At 39.9% G+C, this 23132-nt stretch overlaps 1 protein-coding gene across 2 annotated transcripts in view; it reads right to left on the bottom strand.

Moving 5' to 3' along the window:
- The window catches only part of TPGS2 (tubulin polyglutamylase complex subunit 2), a gene marked incomplete at its 5' end in the record, with an annotated part of 54458 nt that overhangs the window by 2451 nt on the left and 28875 nt on the right, over positions 1–23132 (bottom strand). For both annotated transcript variants that reach the window (XM_082852894.1, XM_082852893.1), the window contains 3 exons: positions 1493–1606; positions 9985–10113; positions 12232–12319. In XM_082852894.1, coding sequence (XP_082709020.1) covers positions 1493–1606; positions 9985–10113; positions 12232–12319 — 331 coding nt within the window. The remainder of the gene's footprint in view (positions 1–1492; positions 1607–9984; positions 10114–12231; positions 12320–23132) is intronic.

The raw sequence follows: 23132 nt of genomic DNA, 5'->3' as shown, positions 1-23132 counted from the left end.
AGCACTCCTTTCTTGTGCAGACTCAACACTCCCCCTCCCCCAATAGGTACATACTGTGGTCTCAGCCTTCCTGATGGAGAGGCACTCTGTCTGAACAGTTCTGGCTTTCTCAGGAGGTCTGTCAGGAATTAGAAGTGCTGTGAGAAACCACCATGGAGGAGCCCAGACCAGCTTCCTCTCCTGGGACTCCTGCCTGTGCGGCTGTGTGATGTGCTGGTTGAGCTGAGGCAGGCACTATTGTACCAGCTCCTGCCTCACGCTTGCTTCTGACTGTCCATTCTTAGTACCCCTAGTTCATCTCCTAGGCCTCTCCTATTTCATCTCCTGTCTAATGGCTGTAACGTCTCCCTAAGTGGCCTCCATCCTCCAGTACCTTCCACTTCCATTTCTGCTTGTGGTCACATTTTCATTTGAATCCTGCCATACTTCTGCTAAATAACCTTGACTCCCCACCTACTTCCACGTAACATCCAAACCCCTTCACCTGGTTTTCAAAACTCCACATGAAAGGGAATCACAGGGCTTCTGGTGTCATCTCCTCCTCATCCACAAGATGAACCACGTGACCAATGAACTGGAATTGTCATTCCCCCCAAATCAGGTGCATTCTCTCATAGCATAGCTTTTACCCATATCCCTTTGCTTGGATGCCCCCTTTTGCCCCACACCCCACACCCCCCATATCTCATTCAGACCTATACTTCAAGATGCAGCTCATTAGTTGCGGCTCACTGGCTCCTTAGTTGTGGCACACGAGCTCTTTAGTTGTGGCCCCACATGCTGCAACTAAGACCCGGTGCAACCAAATAGATAAATAAATAAATTTTTTTTTTTAAAAAAAGATGCGGCTCAAAGGCTACTTCACAAAAACTCCTCCAGCTGGAGATGATCTCTCCTTTCCCCCAGAGGTAAACCCTGGTGTGTCTTCTCACCCTTTGCAGGCAGAAAGCTACTTGAAGAGGGCTGGACATTGTCCAACTCTGTAGTTCCTAGGGACTGAACTGCTGTTAGGGGGCCAGGTGGTGCCCACTGCTCAAGAAGCCAGAGCCTTCTTCTCTTGATTTCCCATCTGGGATCTTAGTTTGAGGTCTAGTAATTCAGATTTTTATTGCTGTTAATTGGCCTACATAAATACGTGTAAAAGAAAGACAATGTTTTTCCTGGATGCTTTTCTAATGCATGAGCCTGCTGGAGGAGTTATAAACAGAATGACTATTTCTTTTAGCATTTATTCACTTACTATCCTAATCTTATTATTTTGCAGCAACTCACAAGTGACACAAATGACAATAGCTTAAAAAGACTCTAGTAATTGGCCTGGAGGGGGATGCTCAGAGAGGACCAAAGGGGTTTTCTGGGTCTTGGCATCTACAAGAGACCCAGCAGCACCTCAGGAGGTCAGGGAAGAACATGCCTTTTGTGTGATGGTTGGAGAGCAAGGTCAGCCAAGGCCATTCCCAAGCTACAGGACCATGCCTGCCATGATTCTTACCTGGTTTCCCTCTTTTGTAGACAAGGCAAACCTTCCCATTTCCGTTGCAAGGATCCAGCTCAAATATTACACTGCGAGAATCAAAGTGAGGCTTCTCTGGCTGGTTCTCACTAGCTGCAAACCCAGAAGTTAATGGTAATGTTCAAACACACTCAGCTCAAACATACTTATTCATCCAGCTTCGCTTGGATGAAAAAAACAGAGGGAAAAAAAGCCTTATCTCAAACATATTCTTAACTATTATTTTCAAATGTGGACCAAATGTATTCTATACTCTAAATGTCCTGGGTCTTATTCATGGTCTAAGCCTCTGTCTGGGCTCCCCTACCACCAACAGAGTGTCATGGAATCTGGGGAAGGGGGCATGAGGACAGCAAACTGAACTTCTTGGGAGTGGGACTACATAAGTTAGAGTAATCTGAACAACTTTTTTCTTTTTCCCCAGATACATGGTTTCCCCTCGTTTATAGCACTTCATGATCTTTTGATTAGAATCCTTTTTCCTCTGTCTAAAATGTATATTCGTGGCATGTTATGTTTATTTCTATTATAATTATAACATTATAATTAATGCTAAGTCCGGCTCTGTTAGAAATACCTACCTAGAAACGAAATACCATGATGTAACAGAAAAAAAGATAAATTCTTAGAAATGCAACCATCAGAAACCTTCTCTCCTGCTTCTTTCATTACATCAATTATGCAATAATGATTAGCATTAGTGACTAGGGTAGAAAGTGTTTAACAAACCTAGGAGAGATTGGATAAAACAGAGTATATAAAAATAATATTTTTGATTTACACATATATCCATACATATAATTTTACATAAATGCATAAATATTTCCATTTCTAAATAAGAAGACTTTTTGTGTGTTTTTTTTTGTTTCTTTCTTTAACATGGTTTTACCCTCCCCTGGCGGTTATACCTTCATATTCTTCATCTCATATGGTCCTAGGCAGACATATAGGTATACATTTAAATTTTGTGAGATCATTTACTATATAAAAATGGGATACCACACATGTTACCTGAATCTTACTTTCTATACAATAATACAATGTGGAAAGCCCTCTAAGGGTTGTAACTCTAATGCATTTTTTTTAATGGCTGCCTGACAGTCTGTGGGAGTGGATGCACCCTAATTTATCCTGTGAGCCACCTATTGAGAGGGGGCCAATATTATTCTGCTACAAATGCTACAGTAATCATCTCTGTACCTGTCCCTTTGTTCTGGTGCTTTTGTTATATGGCTAGACACCCTGAAGTATTATAGAATGGACATTGCCAGACTGCTTTTTGAAAAGGCCTTTGTTTTTGAAAGATATTTTCATGGGGTATAGAATTCTAGGTTGACAATTTTTTCCTTTGAGTATTTTAACTTTTTTTTAATCAAATGAATTTGCTTAAAGAATATTTTATTTTTAAATTTTTAATGTATTTATTTTTTATTCTGGTCTAACAGCATGATTTTCCTCTGATTGTTTCTTTCTTTTTATTGGAGGAGAGTTGATTTACAATGTTGTGTTAGTTTCAGGTGTACAGCAAAGTGAATCAGTTATACATATATCCACTCTCTTTTAGATTCTTTTCCTATATAGGTTATTACAGAGTATTGAGTAGTTTCCTGTGCTATACAGTAGGTCCTTATTAGTTATCTATTTGATATATAGTAGTATGTATATGTCAATCCCAATCTCCCCATTTATCCCTCCCCCTTCCCTGAGTATTTTATCTTGATTGAATTGTTTCCAATGAGAAATATGCTATTATCCTTATCTTTGCTCCTTTGTATGGAATTGTCTTTTTCCAATGACTGCTTTTAAGATTTTCTCTTTATCCCTGATTTTGAGCAATTTGATTATGTTTCCTAGTATTGTTTCTTCATGTTTCTTGTTCCTGGCTTGTTAAGCTTCTTAGATATGGTTTAAGTTTCCAAGTAACTGGTACAGTTTTGAGCCACTATTTCTTCAAATAGTATTTCCTGGTCCATCCCCCACTTTTCAGGGACTCCAATTATACATACATTATACCATTTGTTGTCCCTCAGTTCACTGATGATATTTTGATTAAAATAATTTTTTATTTTCTTTCTGTGTTATTTTGGATTGTCTATTGTTACATCTTTAAGTTCTCCAGTCTTTTCTTTGGCAATATCTAAACTATTGTTAGTCCCATCCAGTGTATTTTTCATCTCAGAAACTAGTTTCATCTCTAAAAGTTAAGTTTGGATTTGTTTTTTCCTATCTTCCATGTCTGTACTAAGTTTTTGGACATACAGAATATAGTAATGACTTTTAAAGTCTGTATCTGCTAATTCTAAACTGTATCTCAATTCTGGATTGGTTTCAATTAATTTTTCTCCTCATTATGGTCATTTTTTCCCTGCTTTTTTGCATACCTGGTAATCTTTGATTGGATGCCAGAAATTGTTAATTTTGCATTGTTGAGTGCTTGCTATTTTTATATTTCTATAAATATTGTTGAACTTTGTTCTGTGACACAGTTAAATTACTTGAAAACAGATACTTTCAGGTCTTGTGCTTAGTATTTGACAGGCAGAACCCAAGGCAGCATTTAACCTAGGGCTAATTTTTTCCCCATTACTGAGGCAGGACCCTTCTGAGTACTCTATCTAATTCTATGTAAGCCATGAGGTGTTTCAACCTGGACGGTAGGAACGGACACTATTCCTGGTTCAGTGTGAGTACCAGGCATTGTTCCCTCTAATCTTCTTGGGTGGTTTTGTCCCTGGCCTTGGGTAGTATCTTCACATGTGTGTGCTTATCAGTTCTTTCCTGAATACTTGAGGACACTCTGCAGATCTCTGCAGTTCTCTCTCTATGCAGCTCATATCCTCTCTGTTACTCAGTCCTATGAACTCTGCCTGTCTTCATCCAGCTGGGCTCTTAGTTATGTCTTCTCAACAGGTACAACAGGTTCTCCTTGGGTTCCCTTCTCTATGCTGTCGACTGGAAACTTTCAGATAATAACCTAAGGTTCACCTCATTTGCTTCCCATCATTCAGAGCTCATCATTCTTCCCTGTCTGATGGTCCGTATCTTGACAACATCCATTGTTTTATATATTTTGTCTGTTTTTGGTTTTTTTGTTGTTCCAGGTGGGAAGATAAATCTGGCCTCTACTATTCCATCTTGGATGAAATAAGAAGTCCAGACTGTAGGCTCCCACCAAGTTTTAGCAGCCTTGACTGATGCTGACTGGGGTCTGCCCTCAGGTGAAAAGTTATAAAAATAGGAAAATCATTCAGTGTGGTTCCCTTGTGCCATTTGTAGATGCCACTCCAGTTTCTGCTTATTTTTGGTTACTCTCCAGTCCTTTTAGGTAATTATTTTAAAAGTTTCCCCAGAGTTTAGAGTATTATCTGCACAAGTCCTGATCTGGTAAAAGGTAGTATGCTATATGGCCAGAATCATAAGGTCAAATCTACAATGTCACTGTTATTAGTTCTTCACTGAATTTTTAGTTTGGTTTTATCTCCATGTGCACATTAGCACACTGTCCTACAGTCTGTGCCTAATAATTTCACCCTCAGGAATAACAGTGGATATCTTTCTGTTATCTGTTATTTGTGCTGGTTCTTGTTCATGGTGTTGTGTTTCTTCATGTGCCTGGTTCTTTTTAAGTAGGATTATTTTTGAAAAATTATTTATAAAAACAATGAGGTCTAGGATAATGTTTTCTTCCTCTAGGGAAGAATTTTATTTTATATGAGGTTTATACTGAGAAATAATTTACCTACCATACCATTCACTTAAAGTGTACAATTTAATGGTTTTTAGTATATTTAGAGCTGTGCAACCATAAACAGTCAATTTTAGTACATTTCTCTGGAGTGAATTTCTGTTTTTTTCTGCCAGGCCCCTGGGGAGATTAGTAATCTGGAATCAAATTAGTCCAATTTTGGGATTTAACATTTTCTGGGATGCACAGGTGACTTATACTTGGGCTTCGGTCCATGTGAACAGTGGTTATTTCTGGTTCATTCTATCTCCTAGAGTATATAGCTCCTCATGGTGCTAACCAAAAGGGTAGTGTAGTTTTTATGGGTGCCATCTTTTGTAGGTTCTAGACTCCATTTTATTCTTCTAGTCTCACATATGGGTCAAATTCTCAGCTTTTGAGTAGCCTCACTGCCTCTTTTGAAAATGACAACGTATCCTAGGCAAAAGCAACCCTAAACATTGAGCCTCTTCCCTGGATTTCTGTCTTCTTCTGGATGTTGATCTGGTGCTATCTCATCATCTTATTAGCTCTTATTTGATGATTTTTATATGTTCCCTGACTTTTCAGTTGTCTTCAGCAGGAAGACTGCTCTGAATTACCTATCTGCCATTACCAGGAGGCCTCTTCATCAGTTTAAGTATGCTTCTGAAAATAACATATAGATGAGCTTTGCTTCTTATATCAATCTGATAGTTTCTGCTTTTCAAAAGGGAAATTCAATCCCAGCACACTTAACATAATGATTTATCTGTTTTATTTTATTCCTCTTAATGTTTTGTTGCTTATTTTATAATGTTGTTTCTTTTCCCTTTTTCTTATTTTTACTCATGGGATTCAACATTCCTTTATTAGGTTAGAGATTCTAAAGTAATTTTTTATTCCTTTAATGGTTATCTTCCTTTTTTTTTTTTTTTTTTTGCTGTACGCGGGCCTCTCACTGCTGTGGCCTCTGCCGTTGCGGAGCACAGGCTCCGGACACACAGGCTCAGCGGCCATGGCTCACGGGCCCAGCCGCTCCGCGGCATGTGGGATCCTCCCGGACCAGGGCACGAACCCGCGTCCCTGCATTGGCAGGCGGACCCTCAACCACTGTGCCACCAGGGAAGCCCTATCTTCCTTTTTTTATGTATTTGCATGACTGGATCCATATGATTCTACCCTTACTTGAAAACAATATGCCACTGTTTCTCTAACCAAATGTGGTATGCAGAATTCTAAGATGGCCTCCAAGATTCATGCTTGTGTGTATACACACCTGTACAACCTCCTCCCCTGAGTGTGGTCAGTACCTATAATATGATGGAGTAGTCATTCCCTTGATTAGGTAACATTATGAGACTCTGTTGTAGCAGACTGGAGAGAAATATTCCTCTTGGCTGAGAAGCAAGTGGCCATATTGTGAGAGGGTCTTGTGACTAGAATCTGAGGGCAGCCTAAACGAGCCAAGAGTGAGCCCTGGCCAACAGGCAACAAGAAAACAAGGACTTAGTCCCACAACTGCAAGAAACTGAATAAGGTCAACCACCAGTGAGCTTGGAAGAGGCCCCTATGCCTCAGATGAGATCACAGCACCAGCTGACACCTTGTTTCTAGCCTGATAAGATCCTAAGCAGAAAACTCTACTAATCTGTAGCTGAATTTTTGACTCATGAAAACTGTTAGATAATAAATTTGTAGTGTTTCAAGCCATTAAATTTTTGGTAATCTGTTATACATGAATAGAAAACCAATACACCAAGACACTCTGTTTCCCCCAACAAGGCATACTATTTCTTTCCTAAAGTAGGATGACGGCTTCCACTTTCTACTTCCTTTCCTCTTTGTCCTACATTTTCTTTTAAAAGGACTCTCAGGAACATTCCTTGTATCAGTTGCTAGGGCTACTGTAGGAAAGTACCACAAACTGAATGGCTTGAATAGCAGAAATTTGTTATCTCACGCTTCTGGGGGCCACAGATCCAAGGTCAAGGTTGGTTCCTTTTGAGGGCTGTGGAGAAGAATCTGTTCTATGCCTCTCCCCTAGCTCCTGGTGGTTTGCTTGCAACTTTTAGCTTTCCTTGGTATGTAGAAGTACCACCCCATCTCTGTCTTCATCTTCACATGGCTTTCTTTTATATCTGTATCTCCAAATTTCCCCTTTTAAAAGGTTGTCAGTCATATTGGATTAGGGCTCCACCCAACTCCAGTATGACCTCACCTTACCTACTTACTTCTATAATGTCCCTATTTCCAAATAAGGTCACAGTTTGAGGGAGTGAGGTTAGGACTTCAATATATGAATATTTCCAGGGGGAAGGGACACAATTTAACACATAAAGCTCTTATATCTTGCCTCTCTCCTTTCTGTTAGGTTTAGCTGAGGGTATATGTTTAAACATATTCTATGCACTATGTCCCCTTTTTTCCAAGAGTTCTTATGTAAAAGTTGTATACATTCCTGGATATTAAGATTTAATTAAGTCTTTCTCTTTCATAGGAGGTTCACTAATCTCTTGTTTCCTTTCCTCTTTATATATCTGCATCTTGAGATCTCCATTCCGTTTCATCTGTCTTTTGGTTGGAGTATTTATGTTCTTAAAGTTTTACACATCCTTTAATATTCTTCTAATAACCTGAGAGGTATGTTTCATCTGTATATATAGGACTCTTGATTTTCACTTTTTCTCTCAGTAACCTGTTTATGTTTTTTTACTGCCTTCTAGTTTCCACTGTTGCAGGTGAGAAGTCTGATGTCAGTCTGATTATTCTCTCTTCACAAGTAATTTGTTATTTTTGCCTAGAAGCTTGTGATTTTTTTTCTGCATCATGTAATGCCTAGGTGTCTGTTTTCTCCTGAATTCAATTTGAGTCTAGGAGAGCCCTTTCAATCTGCAGATTGAATAAAAGTTTTGTTTATTACTGTTTATTTATTATTCCCTTTCCAGCTTTTTTTCTCTTTTTGAGCACCTATAATTCCAATGGAAGGTCACCTGGATGTATTTTCTATTTCTCTCACCTCCACCTTTTCACACATTTCTCCTTTTAAAATTTATTTGTCTGTCCTTTTAGATATTTCTTGCACTTGCTTTTTCAGGCTACTAACTCAGGTCTCAATATTTATACTTGTCTTCAATTCATCTAGTCAGTTGTTTAATCAAGAATTTTTACTTTTTTCTATAGGAAGTCTTTGTGCTGTCTTAAATGCCCTTAAGTGTTCTTGTTTTTATTTAGGTTTTCATCTGTGTCCTCTAGTAGTGTTATTTCTCTGGTTGTGTATTCTGATATTGCTTCCTGATTGTCCTCTTTCTAACTGCTGAGTCCCCTGAGAAAAGTCAGCATTTTTCTACTTAAGTTAATGAAACTTAGGTCTAATTGTTGGACTATCCTAAAAAGCATGAACTCAGAAGGTGCCAGAAGCCCACGTGGTTTTTATCCCCATCAGTATGTAGGACAGTGTGGTCTCTACCCCTACCTGTCCTTTGCTGAGGTCCCTTGAAATCCTATCATCTAGTCTACCTTTATCTACCAGCTTCAAAAGCAGGGTACACCCATTCTACTTATTTAACAACTCCTTTGCCTTTTAGGGGTTAGAGAGCCCCAGTATACACATATGAAGCAAATGTGACCTTTTCCCCATCCTTGAGGATTCCACACATTTCTAAGTGATAAACTCTTCCCAGGGCCCAACACTTTCCAGGCTCAGCTCTTGGACTCCTCCTCCTATTGTGCAGCTGCTTGTCCAGTTGAAGGAGAAAGCCTTGCATCAGTTCTCTCTGTCAGAATTTCAATGCACTCCAAGGCATTAGTATTGGAGACACTAGTTGCCTACTGAATATTCATTCTCCCTTTTTAAAACTCCAGTTCTGTTTGATGAGGCAATACTACACAGCTAAAAATACTTATCTCCTCAAATTCACTTGCACTATGGGTAACCTTTTTGACTCTATTCTGGCGAATGGTTATTGGGAGGGGCTTCTGGAAAAACTATTATTTTTCTGACAAAAAGGAAACTATTCTGCCAAGAGACAGTTATTTTGCCCTTTACTCTTCTTTTTCCTGCCTGGAACATAGACTTGAAGCTTGGAGGTAGAGCCCACATTCTTCAAACATGAGGATGAAAACCAAACAAACACAAAGGCTGGTGTGCCAGGAATCCAGAGGGAGACTTTATCATTGAGTTTCTCAAGCAGCTACACCAGCCTAGTTCTAGATTTCTTATTATGAGAAAAATAAACTATTTAAACATTGTAATGGGGGTCTGTTATACGCAGCCAAACACAGTTCTGACTGAAGTCCTCACTTATACATAGTTGATCATAGCTTTAGCAGCCATTTGAATTATAAGCCATTTCAATCAGAAGTGGCAAAGAGCCTGAAGGGAGGAAGGGAGCTGCATTTAGACTGTCACGGTCCCTGAAACCTCTCAATACTGAAATGTGGAGTGAAGTTTAATCTGTAACATTCATTCACTTACCAGGTATTCATTAACTGCCTACTATGTGCCAGGGACTGAAGTGGGTGCTGGAAACAAAGATCCCAACCCTGGCATTTTCTTCATGAAAACTTCCTTTTTTGATACAGGCTGGTTTTTTTTTTTTTTTTTTTTTTTAACCCTACTCCCATGGTTCAGAGAAGCCATAAATGGGAAGGGTTGGGTTTAGGGGAACATGTAACAATGCCACAATTTCTTCGTATTATTTTCAACATTATAAAATGGAAACAAGCAGGCTGATTTCTAACTCAAAGCAGAAGTCCCTCCAGTTACCTTCTTGTGTATCGTCCTCCAGGTCTGCAAGAGTTGGTGCGTTAGGAAGTGAGTACAGGGAAGACTGGTTGAGTTGAGTCAGTTTTGAGATGCTGTTAATTGCCATGCTGCCCAATGGAATGGTATGTTCTATGGGAATGTTAACAAAAAGAATTACATGGAGTAATAAGCTAGTTACCATGGTCATCAGAAGGGCTTCTGCTTGACTAACTTAAGCCCAGCTATTATTTGATCCCAGGGTTGAGGAATTGAATGGAAAGTGGAAAGGAGAGAATCAATGCACTACATGCTCCAAAGCACCAGCCTTTTATGCAAAAAAAAAAAAAAAAAAAAAAAAAAGCTAACAGCTGGGGCCATGAGTGAAGAGTCCCCACTGCATGTGTTAGGGTGGAGCACCAAAGGAAATTTTAAAAGGGGATTCTCAAAAAGAACTGGGAATTCTAGGGTAGGGGCCCTAGTTTGAAGAGCAAAGGACTTAAAAATGTTTTTGCTCCTGCCATCCCTTGACTGAAGGGTTATACTTTCCAAAGGAGTAACAGCTTTGATTATATAACTGACTGCTTCTACCCTTCTTGTCATAAGCTTTCACTATGGAAACTATCTCCCCCTCTACTTATCATTTTTTCTTACTCAACGGAGCAAACTGTCTTGAAAGGCTTCTTGCTTGGTTCAGTCTTCTGTAATTCAGGTATAAACAAGAAATAGGCAGACTATGTATTTTCCTTATCTATCATACAGAATCCTTATAATATAGGGTGCTGGACATGGGATGGCACACAAAGACTTGGACATATGACTGCTAAAAAACTGGAATAACTTAAGGCAATAAAACAGCTGGTGCACAGACCATGGAATGTCCAAGCAAAGATCACTAAGGAGGTAAACATTGGAAGCTGCCTTTGCTGGCTTTTCTGATAATGATTTTATCCATCCAGTAAAGAATGGGTATAGCAATGGGGATAAGGATAAGAAGATGGGTTGGGAGGATTACATTAAAAAAAGTATTAATAATGAATAGGGACTCATTCATAAAACCTTCATGAAATGTTTCTTTTCTGATGCAGGCTTCTGAAGGGGCTAGCCTGTCTCCGTGATGTGGGCAAGGGAAAATGTGACAGTCACTCTAGCCTCTGTCCACTCTCTCTGTTGCTCCAGACTCCAAAGGCCATGGCCATGAGGGTTTCTGAAATTGGTGACAACAATGGTTTCTAGACCATTGGAGGAAATGATTCTAAGCTAAAAGTTCATGTTAAATGCTTAGTAGTAAGCTATAAAATATGCCCCTGGTCAGCTGCGAGAAAAACAGGAAGGTTTGGGGAGTCACCAAAACAAGGGAACCTAGGAGGTAGCAGCAATGAAGGGGAGGAGTCAGTTCTGCAGATTTGCTGTGTCACAGAAGTGACTGCATTCTTAGTGGCAGCAAGGAGAGGTATAGGCTGATTCCCAAGGACCAAAGTAGATCTGGGGATGTGGTTGCAGTTTGGAGATAATAAAGTCCTCTTGAGGACAGGGCAGTCTGTGTCAGGAATGAGCTGGACTCCAGGGGCTAGATCTGGATTTCCTAGTCTATGGAATGTTACTAGAGTCTTCACCTAAATGCACAGCACTGACTTTCATGCCTGCATAGTACCTGAATCTCTGACATGTACCAAGGTGTGATTTCCCACATTCACGATAGAAATGTTTATCCTGGATGTATTTAATACCAAGGATGATAGCCTGTGAACTAAGGCGGTTGATGACTCAGGCTGAGGAGATGTGAGGCAAAGAAGGAAAGGCTCTGGTCTGAGGGTCAGAGGTCCAGACCTTGGAGCCCTGAGGTCTCCACCATGCTGGGAATGAAGGAAGGAGCCCCTCTTATGACCACCAGGGGCTGTCACTGCAGCTCATCCTGAGGAGACTGCTCCAAGGTGGAATCCTCAGAGGCTTTAAGTTCGAGGTGGCTCAGGATTTTTGTGTAGTGACTAATCTTTCCCTCCACCTCATGCCAACAAGAAGCCTCTAAATTGAGCTTCCAGTTAAGTACTGGGTAGACCCTGGCACGGGGGCTGGGGAGGCAGTGGGTGATGCAATGATGGCATGTGTTAGCTTTGGGAGATAATCACAGCTTCTGGACACTGCACTTTAGAAGAACCCACAAAAACCTGTCCAGATTCAAAGACTCATAAGTTGTAAAGGCCCTCAGAGTTGTCTCATCTAACCTCTCAGCCAGGGAAATGTCCCTCTACAGCAAGGAGGTTGACTCACCATCCAGCTTCACATTCCATGTCATGTGGAAGCCATTGGTCATCAGGTAAAAGTTTTTCAGATCCTCAGGCAGCACACAGTTATTTTTCTAGAACCACAGAGAAGCAGACTGTTAGGTCAGGGCTGGGAAGGAGGGCGTAGGGCTATGCCTCAAAGCATCTGGGGATGCTATTTACTGTGTTTCAGATCCCCAAAATAGAAAAACTCTGAATAATTACCTATAAAACTCTATTGGAGAGTTCTGGTTTGAGATGGCAACAAAGCAGCCTCCTCCACTCACCTCATTTCACTGACACACTGAATCTACAGCTACAAATTGAACAACAATCCCTCTGAAAGAAATCCAGAAACTAGCTGAGCGACTCCTACGCATCGAGTGAACAAGAAGACACACTGAAATGGGTATGAGAGGCTGATCACAACCTTGCTATAAAACCCACTCCCGGCAGGGCGACACGCAACGAGGAGGGAACTCACAACTCCTGGATTCTCCCTGAGGAGCAAAGGGCTTGGACCCTACATCTAGCACCCCAACTTTTAAGACTTCCACCTGAGAGATGGGCCTCCATAACATCTAGCTCTGAAAGCCAGTGGGGTTTGGGTCCAAGAGACCCATAAGGCTGTAGTGAACAAAGAGATAGTTCTTAATGGGCTCTCATGGACTTACCATGGACATACCCCCAGGGCCCAGTACAGAGGCAGCAGACTAAAATGCCCAGTCTTTTCATTAAAGAAGCCTATTTGCTTATCTTAAAAGCTTTGGCCTGAGGGGGCAGGCTTTTAATTTAGTACACATCTAGATGCCAACTGTAATCCTCTCCAAAGACCAGGGAGGCTAGTGGGCACCATACCATCTTCATGCTCTCCTTCTGCCTCACTAGCAGGTATCTCCTGGAAAGGAGCTTATACACACGTCTGGCACCCCAGCTTTTGCAGCTACTGCCCAGGGGACATAACTCTTGATTGCCTGGCTCTGCTGGCCAACAAGGCTTATGTTCCTGGGTCCCATAGGACTCTAATAAACAGAGTAGCAGATCTTAAGCTATGCCACCAGGGCACAGGGCAGAGGCAGCAGACTGAAATGCCCAGTCTGTAAGTGAGAGAGGCCTATTTATAGATCTTAACTGCAGCCTGAGGGTCAGGCTTGTAATTTAACAACATCTAGGGGCCAACTGCAATCCTCTCCAGAGACTGGGGAGGCCAGTGGGTGCCATCTCTGCACTCTCCCTTTGCCCTGCCCTGGGTCACCAGTGTTTCTATGAATGGAGGTTGTGCAAACAGCTGGTGCTCCAGCTTTTGTGGCTGCTGCTCAGAGGACACATCCCTTGATATCTGGCTCTGGTGAGCAGCACGGCTTGTGTTCATGGGCTCAACTGCATGGTAGCAAACAAAGAAATAGTTCTTAACTTGCTATCCCCCTAGGGCTCAGTGCAGAGGGAACAGACAGAATGCCCATCTCTCAGTCTTCCCCTGAAAGAGGTATACGGGCGTACTTTAAAAGTTACTGCCTGAGTGTCCAGCTTCCAATCAGCCTGCACCTAGGTGCTGAGATCCTTCTCTTTGGGACACTGACAGGTCTTGGTATACCCACAACTACTGGGAGCCACTAAGAACAAAGTAGGCTGGACATCGACAAAGGTTTGAGGGACAACCAAGAGCCACGGAAGGGTTGAATAATAAGGTTCATCTCTTACATGAGGCCACTCCTTCAAGACTGGCTATTGTATCTAATGCATAGAAACCAACATAGAGAGTCAAGAAAAATGAAGAAAGAGAGGAATATATTCCAAGTGAAAGAATTAGATAAAACCCCAGGAAAAGACCTTAATGAAATTAAGATAAATAATTTTTACCTGATAAAGAGCTCAAATAATGTCATAAAGATGCTCACAGAGGTCAGGGAAACAATACACAAACAAAGTGAGAATTTCAACAAAAAGAAAATATAAGAAAGTACTAAACAGAAATCACAGAGGTGAAGGATACAATAACTGAGCTGAAAAATTCAATAAAGGGGTTCAACAGCAGACTAGATGATGTGAAAGAATCAGGGAACTAGAAGCAGTGTATTGGAATTCATTCAATCAGACCAGCTAAAAGAAAAAAGAATAAGAAAGAGTGAATAGAGTTTAAAGGACTTATGGGACGACATCAAGCAGATCAATATTCACATTTATAGGGGTGTCAGAAGAAGAGAGAGAGAAAGGGGCAGAAAGCTTATTTGAAGAAATAATGGATGAAAACTTCCCTAACCTGGGAAAAGAAACAGACTACCTGGAAATAAATCCAGGAATCCCAGAGTTCCAAAAAAGAAGAATCCAAAGAGACATTATAATTAAATTGTCAAAAGTTAAAGGAGAAAATCTTAAAAGGAACAAGAGAAAAACAACTTGTTATGTACAAGGGAACCCCCATAAGACTATCAGCAAATTTTTAGGTAGAAACTTGGCAGGCCAGAAGAGGGTGGCACAATATATTCAATGTGCTGAAAGAAAAAAACAACAACCTGCCAACCAGGAATACTCTACCTGGAAAAGCTGTCCTTCAGAATTTAAGGAGAAATAAAATTTTCCAGATAAGCAAAAGTTGAAGGAGCTCATCACCACTAGACCAGCCTTACAACAAATGTTAAAGGGAGTTCCTTAAGGTGAAACAAAAGGGTGCTAATTGGTAACAGGAAAAAATATGAAAATATAAATCTCACTGACAAAAGTAAATGTATAGTTAAATTCAGAATAATCTCATGTTGTCATGGTGGTGGGTCAATCACTTATAGATATAGCATGAAGATTAAAAGACAGAGTAAAGTAACTATAGTAAAAGTAGTAAAATACACTTATTTTAGTAGTAAAAAAAACTATAACTACCATAATTTGTTAATGGATACACAAGATAAAAAAATGTAAATTGTGACACCTTTTAAAATGTGTGGTGGGAAGAGTAAAAATGTAAAGCTTTAAAATGCATTCAAACAAGCTGTTATCAGCTTAAAATAGACTGTTACATTTAAATATAATCCTCATGGTGATCACAGAGCAAAAACCCATAACAGACACAGAAAAGATAAAGAAAAAGGAGTCTAAGCACAGCATTACCAAAAATCATCAAATCACAAAGGAAGCAAGAGAAGAAAGAAATAGAAGAATTACAAAATAGCTAGAAATCAATGAACAAAATGGCAGTAAGTCCATACCTATCAACAATAACTTTAAATGTAAATGAACTAAATTTTCCAATGAAAAAACAAAGAGTGACTGAATGGATAAGAAAGGAGTTATCTAAGGCCAAACTATGTTGTCTACAAGAGATTCACTTCAGATGTAATAACACATAGACTAAAAGTGAAGGGATGGAAAGATATTCCATGTAAATGGAACCAAAGAAAGCTGGGAAAGTTATACAAGACAAAATAGACTTTAAGACAAGACTCTAACAAGAGACAAAGAAGGGCATTATATAATGATAAAGGGGTTAATCCAACAAGATGATATAATATTTATAAATATTTATGTATCCAACACAGATGCACCTAAATATATAAAACAAATATTAGTAGACGTAAAAGGAGAAAAAGACAGCAATACAATGGAGCAATGGACTTAAGTGACATGTTAGACCAGATGGACTTAACAGACATTTACAGAACACTCCACCGAAAATCAGCAGAATACACACTCTGCTCAGGTATACATGGAATATTCTCCAGAATAGATCATATGTTAGGCCACAAAATAACTATTAACAAAATTATGAAAACTGAAATCATATCAAGCATCTTTTCTGTGCACAATGGTATGAAACTAGAATCAGTTATAGTAAGGAAACAAGAAAATTCACAAATATGTGGAGAGTAAACAACATGCTACTGAACAACCAATGGGTCAAAGAAGAACTCAAAAGAGAAATGAAAAAATACCTTGAGACAAATAAAAAATAGAAATACAATATACCCAAACTTACAGAATGCTGCAAAAGCAGTTCTGGAGGGGAATTCATAGCAATAAGTGCCTGTATCAGGAAATAGGCAAGTTCTCAAGTAAACAACCTAACTTTACACTTCAAGGAACAGAGAAAAAAGAACAAACTAGGACCAAAATTAGTACAAGGAGGGCAATAACAAAGATCAGAGCAGAGATAAATGAAATAGAGGCTAAAAAGATAATAGAAAAGATCAATGAAACTAAGAGCTGATATTTAAAAAAATATATAAACAGAGAAACCTTTAGCAAGACTCACCAAGAAAAAAAGAACTGAAAAAAATTAGTCATCAAAGAGGAGACATTACAACTGATACCACAGAAAGACAAAGGATCGTGAGATTATGATGAATATCATACACCAACAAATTGGACAACCTAGAAGAAATAAATGAATTCCAAGGAATATACAACCTGTCATGGCTGAATCATGAAGAAATAGAAAATCTGAACAGACCAATTACTAGTAAGGAGATTGAATCAGTTATCAAAACCTCCCAAAAAACAAAATTATAGAAACAGATAGCTTCCCTGGTGAATTCTACCAAATACTAAAGAAGAAATAACACTAAACACCTTTTCAACCTAGTCCAAAACACAGAAAAAAGGAACTCTCCCAAACTCCTTTTATGAGGCCAGCATTACCCTGGTATAATCAGACAAGGACACTCCAAGAAAAGAAAATTACAGGCTAATATCCTTGATGAACATAGATACAAAAATTCTCAACAAAATATTACCAAAATGAATTCAACAACACATTAAAAGGATCATATACCATGTGGAAGTTATTCCAGGGATGAATGGATGGTTCAACATCTGCAAATAAATCAATATGATACACCCGTAACAAAATGAAGGATAAAAACCATATGATCATCTCAATACATGCAGAAAAAGCATTTCACAAAATTCAAAATCCATTCATGATTAAAAAAAACTCTCAACAAGTAGGTATAGAGGGAACATAACTCAACATGATAAAGGCCATATAATTAGCCCACGGGTAACATCATATTGAAGGGTTAAAAGCTGAAAGCGGTTCCTCAAAGATGAGGAAGATAAGGATGCCCACTCTTGCTAATTTTATTCAACACAGTATTGGAAGTCCTAAGCAGAGCAATTAGGCAATAAAGAGAAATAAAAGGCATCCAAATCGGAAAAGAAGTAAAATGATCACTATTTGCAGATGACATGGTATTACATAGAGAAAATCCTAAAGACTCCGCCAAAAAACTTTTAGAACTAATAAATGAATTCAGTAAAGTTGCAGGATACAAAATCAATATAAAAAAACCTATTGCTGGGGCTTCCCTGGTTGCGCAGTGGTTGAGAGTCCACCTGCCGATGAAGGGGACACGGGTTCGTGCCCCGGTCCGGGAGGATCCCACATGACGCGGAGCGGCTGGGCCCGTGAGCCATGGCCGCTGAGCCCGTGCGTCCGGAGCCTGTGCTCCGTAACGGGAGAGGCCACAACAGTGAGAGGCCCGCGTACCGCAAAAAAAAAAAAAAAAAAAAAAAAATCGATTGCTTTTCTAAGAATAACCAACTATCAGAAAGAGAAATTAAGAAAATGATCTCATTTACAATTGCATCAAAAAGAATAAAATACCTAGGAAAAAGTTTCACCAAGGAGGTGAAAACTATAAGATATTGATGGGAAAAAAATACAAATAAATGGAAAGATATTCCATGTTCATGTTTTGGGAGAATTAATATTGTTATGTCCATACTACTCAAAGCAAACTACAGATTCAATACAATCCCTATCAAACTTCCAATGGCATTTTTCTCAGAAATAGAACAATCATAAAATTTGTAGGGAACCACAAAAGACCTCAAATAGCCAAAACACTCTTGAGAAAGAAGAACAAAGCTGGGGGAATCACTCTCCTTGATTTCAAACTGGAGTAGGAAGGGAGAGTAATCAAAACAGTATATTGGCATAAAAACAGACACACAGATCAACAGAACAGAACAGAGACCCAGAAATAAACCCACACATACATGGTCAATTAATTTATGACAAAGGAGTCAAAAATACACAACGGGGAAGAACAGTCTCTTCAATAAATGGTGTTGGGAAAACTGGACAACCACATGCCAAAGAATGAAACTGGACCACTATCTTACACCATATACAAAAATCAACTCAAAATCGAGTTAAGACTTGAAATGTTAGACTTGAAATCATAAAATTTCTAGAAGAAAACATAAGTACAAGCTCCTTGACATTGGTCTTGACACCAAAAACAAAGGCAACAAAAGCAAAAGTAAACAAGTGGGACTATATCAAACTAAAAAGCTTCTGCATAGCAAAGTAAACCATCAACAAAATGAAAAGAGAACCTAGATAACAGGAGAAAATATTCACAATTTTCACTGATTGCGAAAATTCGCTGATAAGAGGTTAATATCCAAAATATATAAAGAACTCATACAACTCAATAGGAAAAAATGAAACAAGCTGATTAAAAAATGGACAGAGATTTTTCCAAAGAAGTCATACAAATGGCCAATTGTATGAAATTGGTAAATGAAATTGGTAAATGAAAAGATGCTCAACATCATTAATCATCAGGGAAATACAAATCAAAACCACAGTGAGATATCACTGCACACCTGTTAGAACGGCTATTATCAAAAGAGACAACAAATTAACGAGTGTTGGTGAGGATGTGGAGAAAAGGGTGCATTCGCTAGTGGAATGTAAATTCATGCAGCCACTATGGAAAACAGTATGGAGGTTCCTGAAAAATTAAAAATATAACTACTATATGATCCAGCAATTCCACTCCTAGGTATTTATATGAAGGAAATAAAATCACTATCTTGAAAAGATATCTGCACCACTATGTTCACTGCAGCATTATTTACAGTAGCCTAGATGTGGAAACAAGCTAAGTGTCCATCGATGGATGAATGGATAAAATATGGTGTGTGTGTGTGTGTGTGTGTGTATACACACACACACACACACACACACACAAGAATATTATTCATCCATAAAAAAGGAAATCCTGCCATTTGTGGCAACATGTATGAACCTTGAGGGCATTATGCTAAGTGAAGTAAGTCAGAGAAAGACAAATACTATATAACCTCACTAATATGTGGCATCTAAAAGAAAACTGAACTCATAACTACAGAGACTAGATTGGTGGTTGCCAGAGGTGGGGGGGTGCGGGTGAGCGAAATGAGTGAAGGTGGTCAAAAGGTACACACTTGCAGTTATAAGATAAACTAGTCTTGGGGATGTGATGTACAACAAGGTGATGACAGTTTACAATACTGTACTGTATATTTCAATGTTGCTAAGAGAGTAAATCTTTAAAGTTATTCATCACAAGAAAAAAAATCTGTTAACTCTTGAGATGGGTGTTAATTACACCTGTCATTTCACAACATATATATGTGTGTGTGTATATATATATGTACACACACATATATATCAAATCATTATTTTGTAGACATAAAACTAATAAAATGTTATATGTCAATTATATTGCAATAAAAATTAAACAACAAAAAATGCTATTAGAGAGACAGAGCAGAGCCACCAGTTTGACCTCTTTTTTGCCTCACCTGATAAGGCAGAGTAGGTGTGTGTTCTGCTGTGGTAATGCCTCTCTGAAGAGTTAGCTGGAGAAAGGGGATCAAGGGAAGAAGAGGAGGAGACCTAGAGGAACGTGGTGTGAGAGGAGATCCTACACAAAATTTTGATGATGCTGGAGCAAAGCAATCACTTCTGTAAATTTCAGACCCATGCTCATAAATTATTTCCTGAAACAAATTATTGGCTCAATGAGAACATCTTAAAGGTAAAAAGTAAATACTTCTAGAGCATTTAATGCAATGAACCTAACAGTTCTGAAAGTTCTCAGAAAGTAAAGAAGCACAATAGGATATAAAAAAATATTTCATACGAACAACAAATCATCCAAACTGGTGTGGAAAGAACAAAGGAACAGCTTTGATTCCTTTTAGGAGGTACTAGGAGCACACATTAAATTCTAAGTAACTCACATCTGTGCACATGTCTGGCCAGTCTTCTCTAGCCAATCAAACCACTGAGTACAGAAGGATGAGCTCTCCAATTACTTTTCTGACTTCTTATCATGTCTTATGTTTATACAGGTGGAGGGGCAATTTCCAAACTTTTTGATTATTGGACCTTTTTGAGATGTGCTACTGAACACTGCTTATATCAAGTTTGCTTTAGGTCATACTGTCAGTCAATTCCAGGTACCCAATGTGTGAGGAAGTTGAGTGTAGCAGTACGATCTGAATTTATTTCCCATTTCTGCCACTAGCTGAGTGACCCTGAGTGTCAAACTCTGTGAATCCAGGTTCAAGAATAATCTCTAAGATTGAGACTACAAAACACTGGAGGTGGGAGGTGGAAGCCTGGGAGGAAGAGAGATTAGGTAATCAGGGTAATTATTATGGTTTTAGGGAATAGCATCTTCAAGAACGATATGTGAGAAGCAAGCTTCAAGCTTGCAGGTAATTGTAAGCAATGTTTTTATATTGTTAAATATAAAATAGTCATTTTAATGAAACAGGTTTTACATTTTCTTGATCTAAGAACTAAAATATGCATTCTGATCTTCTTTTGTTTTTTCTCTCTTCACCATCTAGTTCTCAATTTCAGAGATGAGTAACACAAAGAACTCTCTGACTCCTTGGGCTAAACATTTATTTTCCTGCTCATTAAGTTATTTGCAGTTTAGGGCTTTCTCCTAATGCTTCCAAGTATGACACATTCTCTGTGCTTTCCGAGAGAAAAAGTGTGTACACAGAATGCCTTTCTCCCATCCCTGGGACCCTAGCACAGGAAGCCTATAGTTGTCAGTGTTCTGACAAAGTTCTTGCTCCCTCTGTCATCCCCAAAGGCCAGCATCCAATGTGAGATTTTGGTCACTAGTGCCATCTAGTGGTAGAGACAAGGAAACTACTGTCTGTAAGTCTTTCTTAACCCAGATTCTATGAGATCCCAGCCGAGATGGGCTGGTAGCCATTGTTCACCTTTAAGTTAGGCTGGAGAGTTTCAATAATAGTGACTATAACATTTATTACAGTATTGATTTCACTCAAGAAAGAAATTTTGGTAATACTTTATACTGGTATTTAAAAAATATTTGAAATTCATAAAAATAGAAAAAAACAGTGAAATAAAATATTTAATACAATTCAAATGATAACATAAACATGCAAAATGTCAAGTAAACCAAGTTAATAAAAAAACATTAAACCTGCATTGTCATTTTCATATAAATCACCGTGGGCCCAGCTGTGCGGCCTCCTTGCTGTAGCCTGCATGGTGGGCAGCCTGCATGGTGGGGCTTCCTTCTGAGTGAGGCTTTCAGGGCACCACTTTTAGGTGCTCCTACACCCTGGCCAGTAACTCAGAGTTGCTGCTGTTTTAATTTCTCTCCTGCACAGTGTGGGAAAAGACTGCTCTTCTGTGGAGAGTAATCTGCCCACTTCAGAGGGCTTCTCTTGCCAGATTCAGGCTCAGTCTCTATTTTTTTTTTTTTTTTTTTTTCGGTACGCGGGCCTCTCACTGTTGTGGCCTCTCCCGTTGCGGAGCACAGGCTCCGGACGCGCAGGCTCAGCGGCCATGGCTCACGGGCCCAGCCGCTCCGCGGCATGTGGGATCTTCCCGGACCAGGGCACGAACCCACGTGCCCTGCATCGGCAGGCGGACTCTCAACCACTGCGCCACCAGGGAAGCCCCAGTCTCTATTTTGAGGGGATGAAAAAGAAGGGGAAGGAAGAAGACTGGAAGAAAGCAAATGGAAGTCGGGGTGTAAGGATTAGAGAGAGGATTTGGGAGAAAGTCAAGAAGGGAGAGGAACACTGCTGACCAGTGTTTGAAATAACAGTGGCATCAACATGGTATTGCAATCTCCCTGCACCCCAGTGATGATTCTGTCACATAACTCCCAACTTTTGATTTTTTTCCCCTCCTCCTGAGGAGGCTATCTACAATAGTTTCTTTAAGCTATGCTAGAAAGCCCACCACAAGCTGTGTTACTGCTTCATCAGCTGGACCGTAGAGCCACTCTGACGTTTTACGAGTCGTCAGCTGGATTCCCAGAGAGCCTTCCTGGGCACTGCCTGAGCCTTGAGGGAAGGGGTAAGGGCCGTCCACAGCCTCCTGCTCACCTGCTGTACTTCTGAGAATCCTGTGGCCCACTGTTCCCTCACTTTCAGAGGCCACTTCACCAGGGAAGTGGGCTGGTGGGGAGATGCAGGATCAGGTTGGCAAAGAGGCCAGGGGCCAGAGCATGGAAATTAATGTTTCTGTAGGTGCTTATCCACAGTGGACAGGCTCTCCATGAGTCCATTTGCAACAACAGAAGAGGAAGGGTTGCCCAGAATGCCCATCAATGAGGAGCACTAAAATCTAACTGGAAACGTGAGAGAGTGAGGACACCTGCATCTACTGAAACTCTTCTCAGGGAGGATGTCCCATGCAATGGAGGAAAACCCGAATGGGCTGTGGAGGGATGGGGTGAGATCCTCAGGAGAAGTCTCAAGTATATTCTCAAACTCTTTCCTAAGGAGAGGGGGAAGGCCTGGTTAACGAACCTTTGGTCTTGGTGGGGCAGGTATAACAGTTTGGGGACGGAGCTGAGTTGCCTAAGACGCAGAGGAGAGGCAGCATACTCTTCCCTAAATCCTTTCTCCACATAACCATCAGTCTCCCTCTAAAAATGCATGATAAAAAAGAATATGAATACTGGCCTGTCTGGGGCACCACATGTCTTGGTGAAACTCTGTATAAGGCAGACATCAGCCAAGACAACCTTCCGAACAGCAATGCCCCCAGGTGTAACTAGTCCTTAGGATCTTACAGATGGGGACATTAGTGGGGGAAGCCTTTGCACCTGCGGCCGCCTCGCTCCGGAGATGGTG

This window comes from Leucopleurus acutus, assembly GCF_964270905.1.
Source record: "Leucopleurus acutus genome assembly, chromosome: 13".
Taxonomy (NCBI): Eukaryota; Metazoa; Chordata; class Mammalia; order Artiodactyla; family Delphinidae; genus Leucopleurus; species Leucopleurus acutus.
The sequence above is the reverse complement of the archived record's forward strand: the minus strand, read 5'-3'. Positions and strand labels throughout refer to the sequence as shown.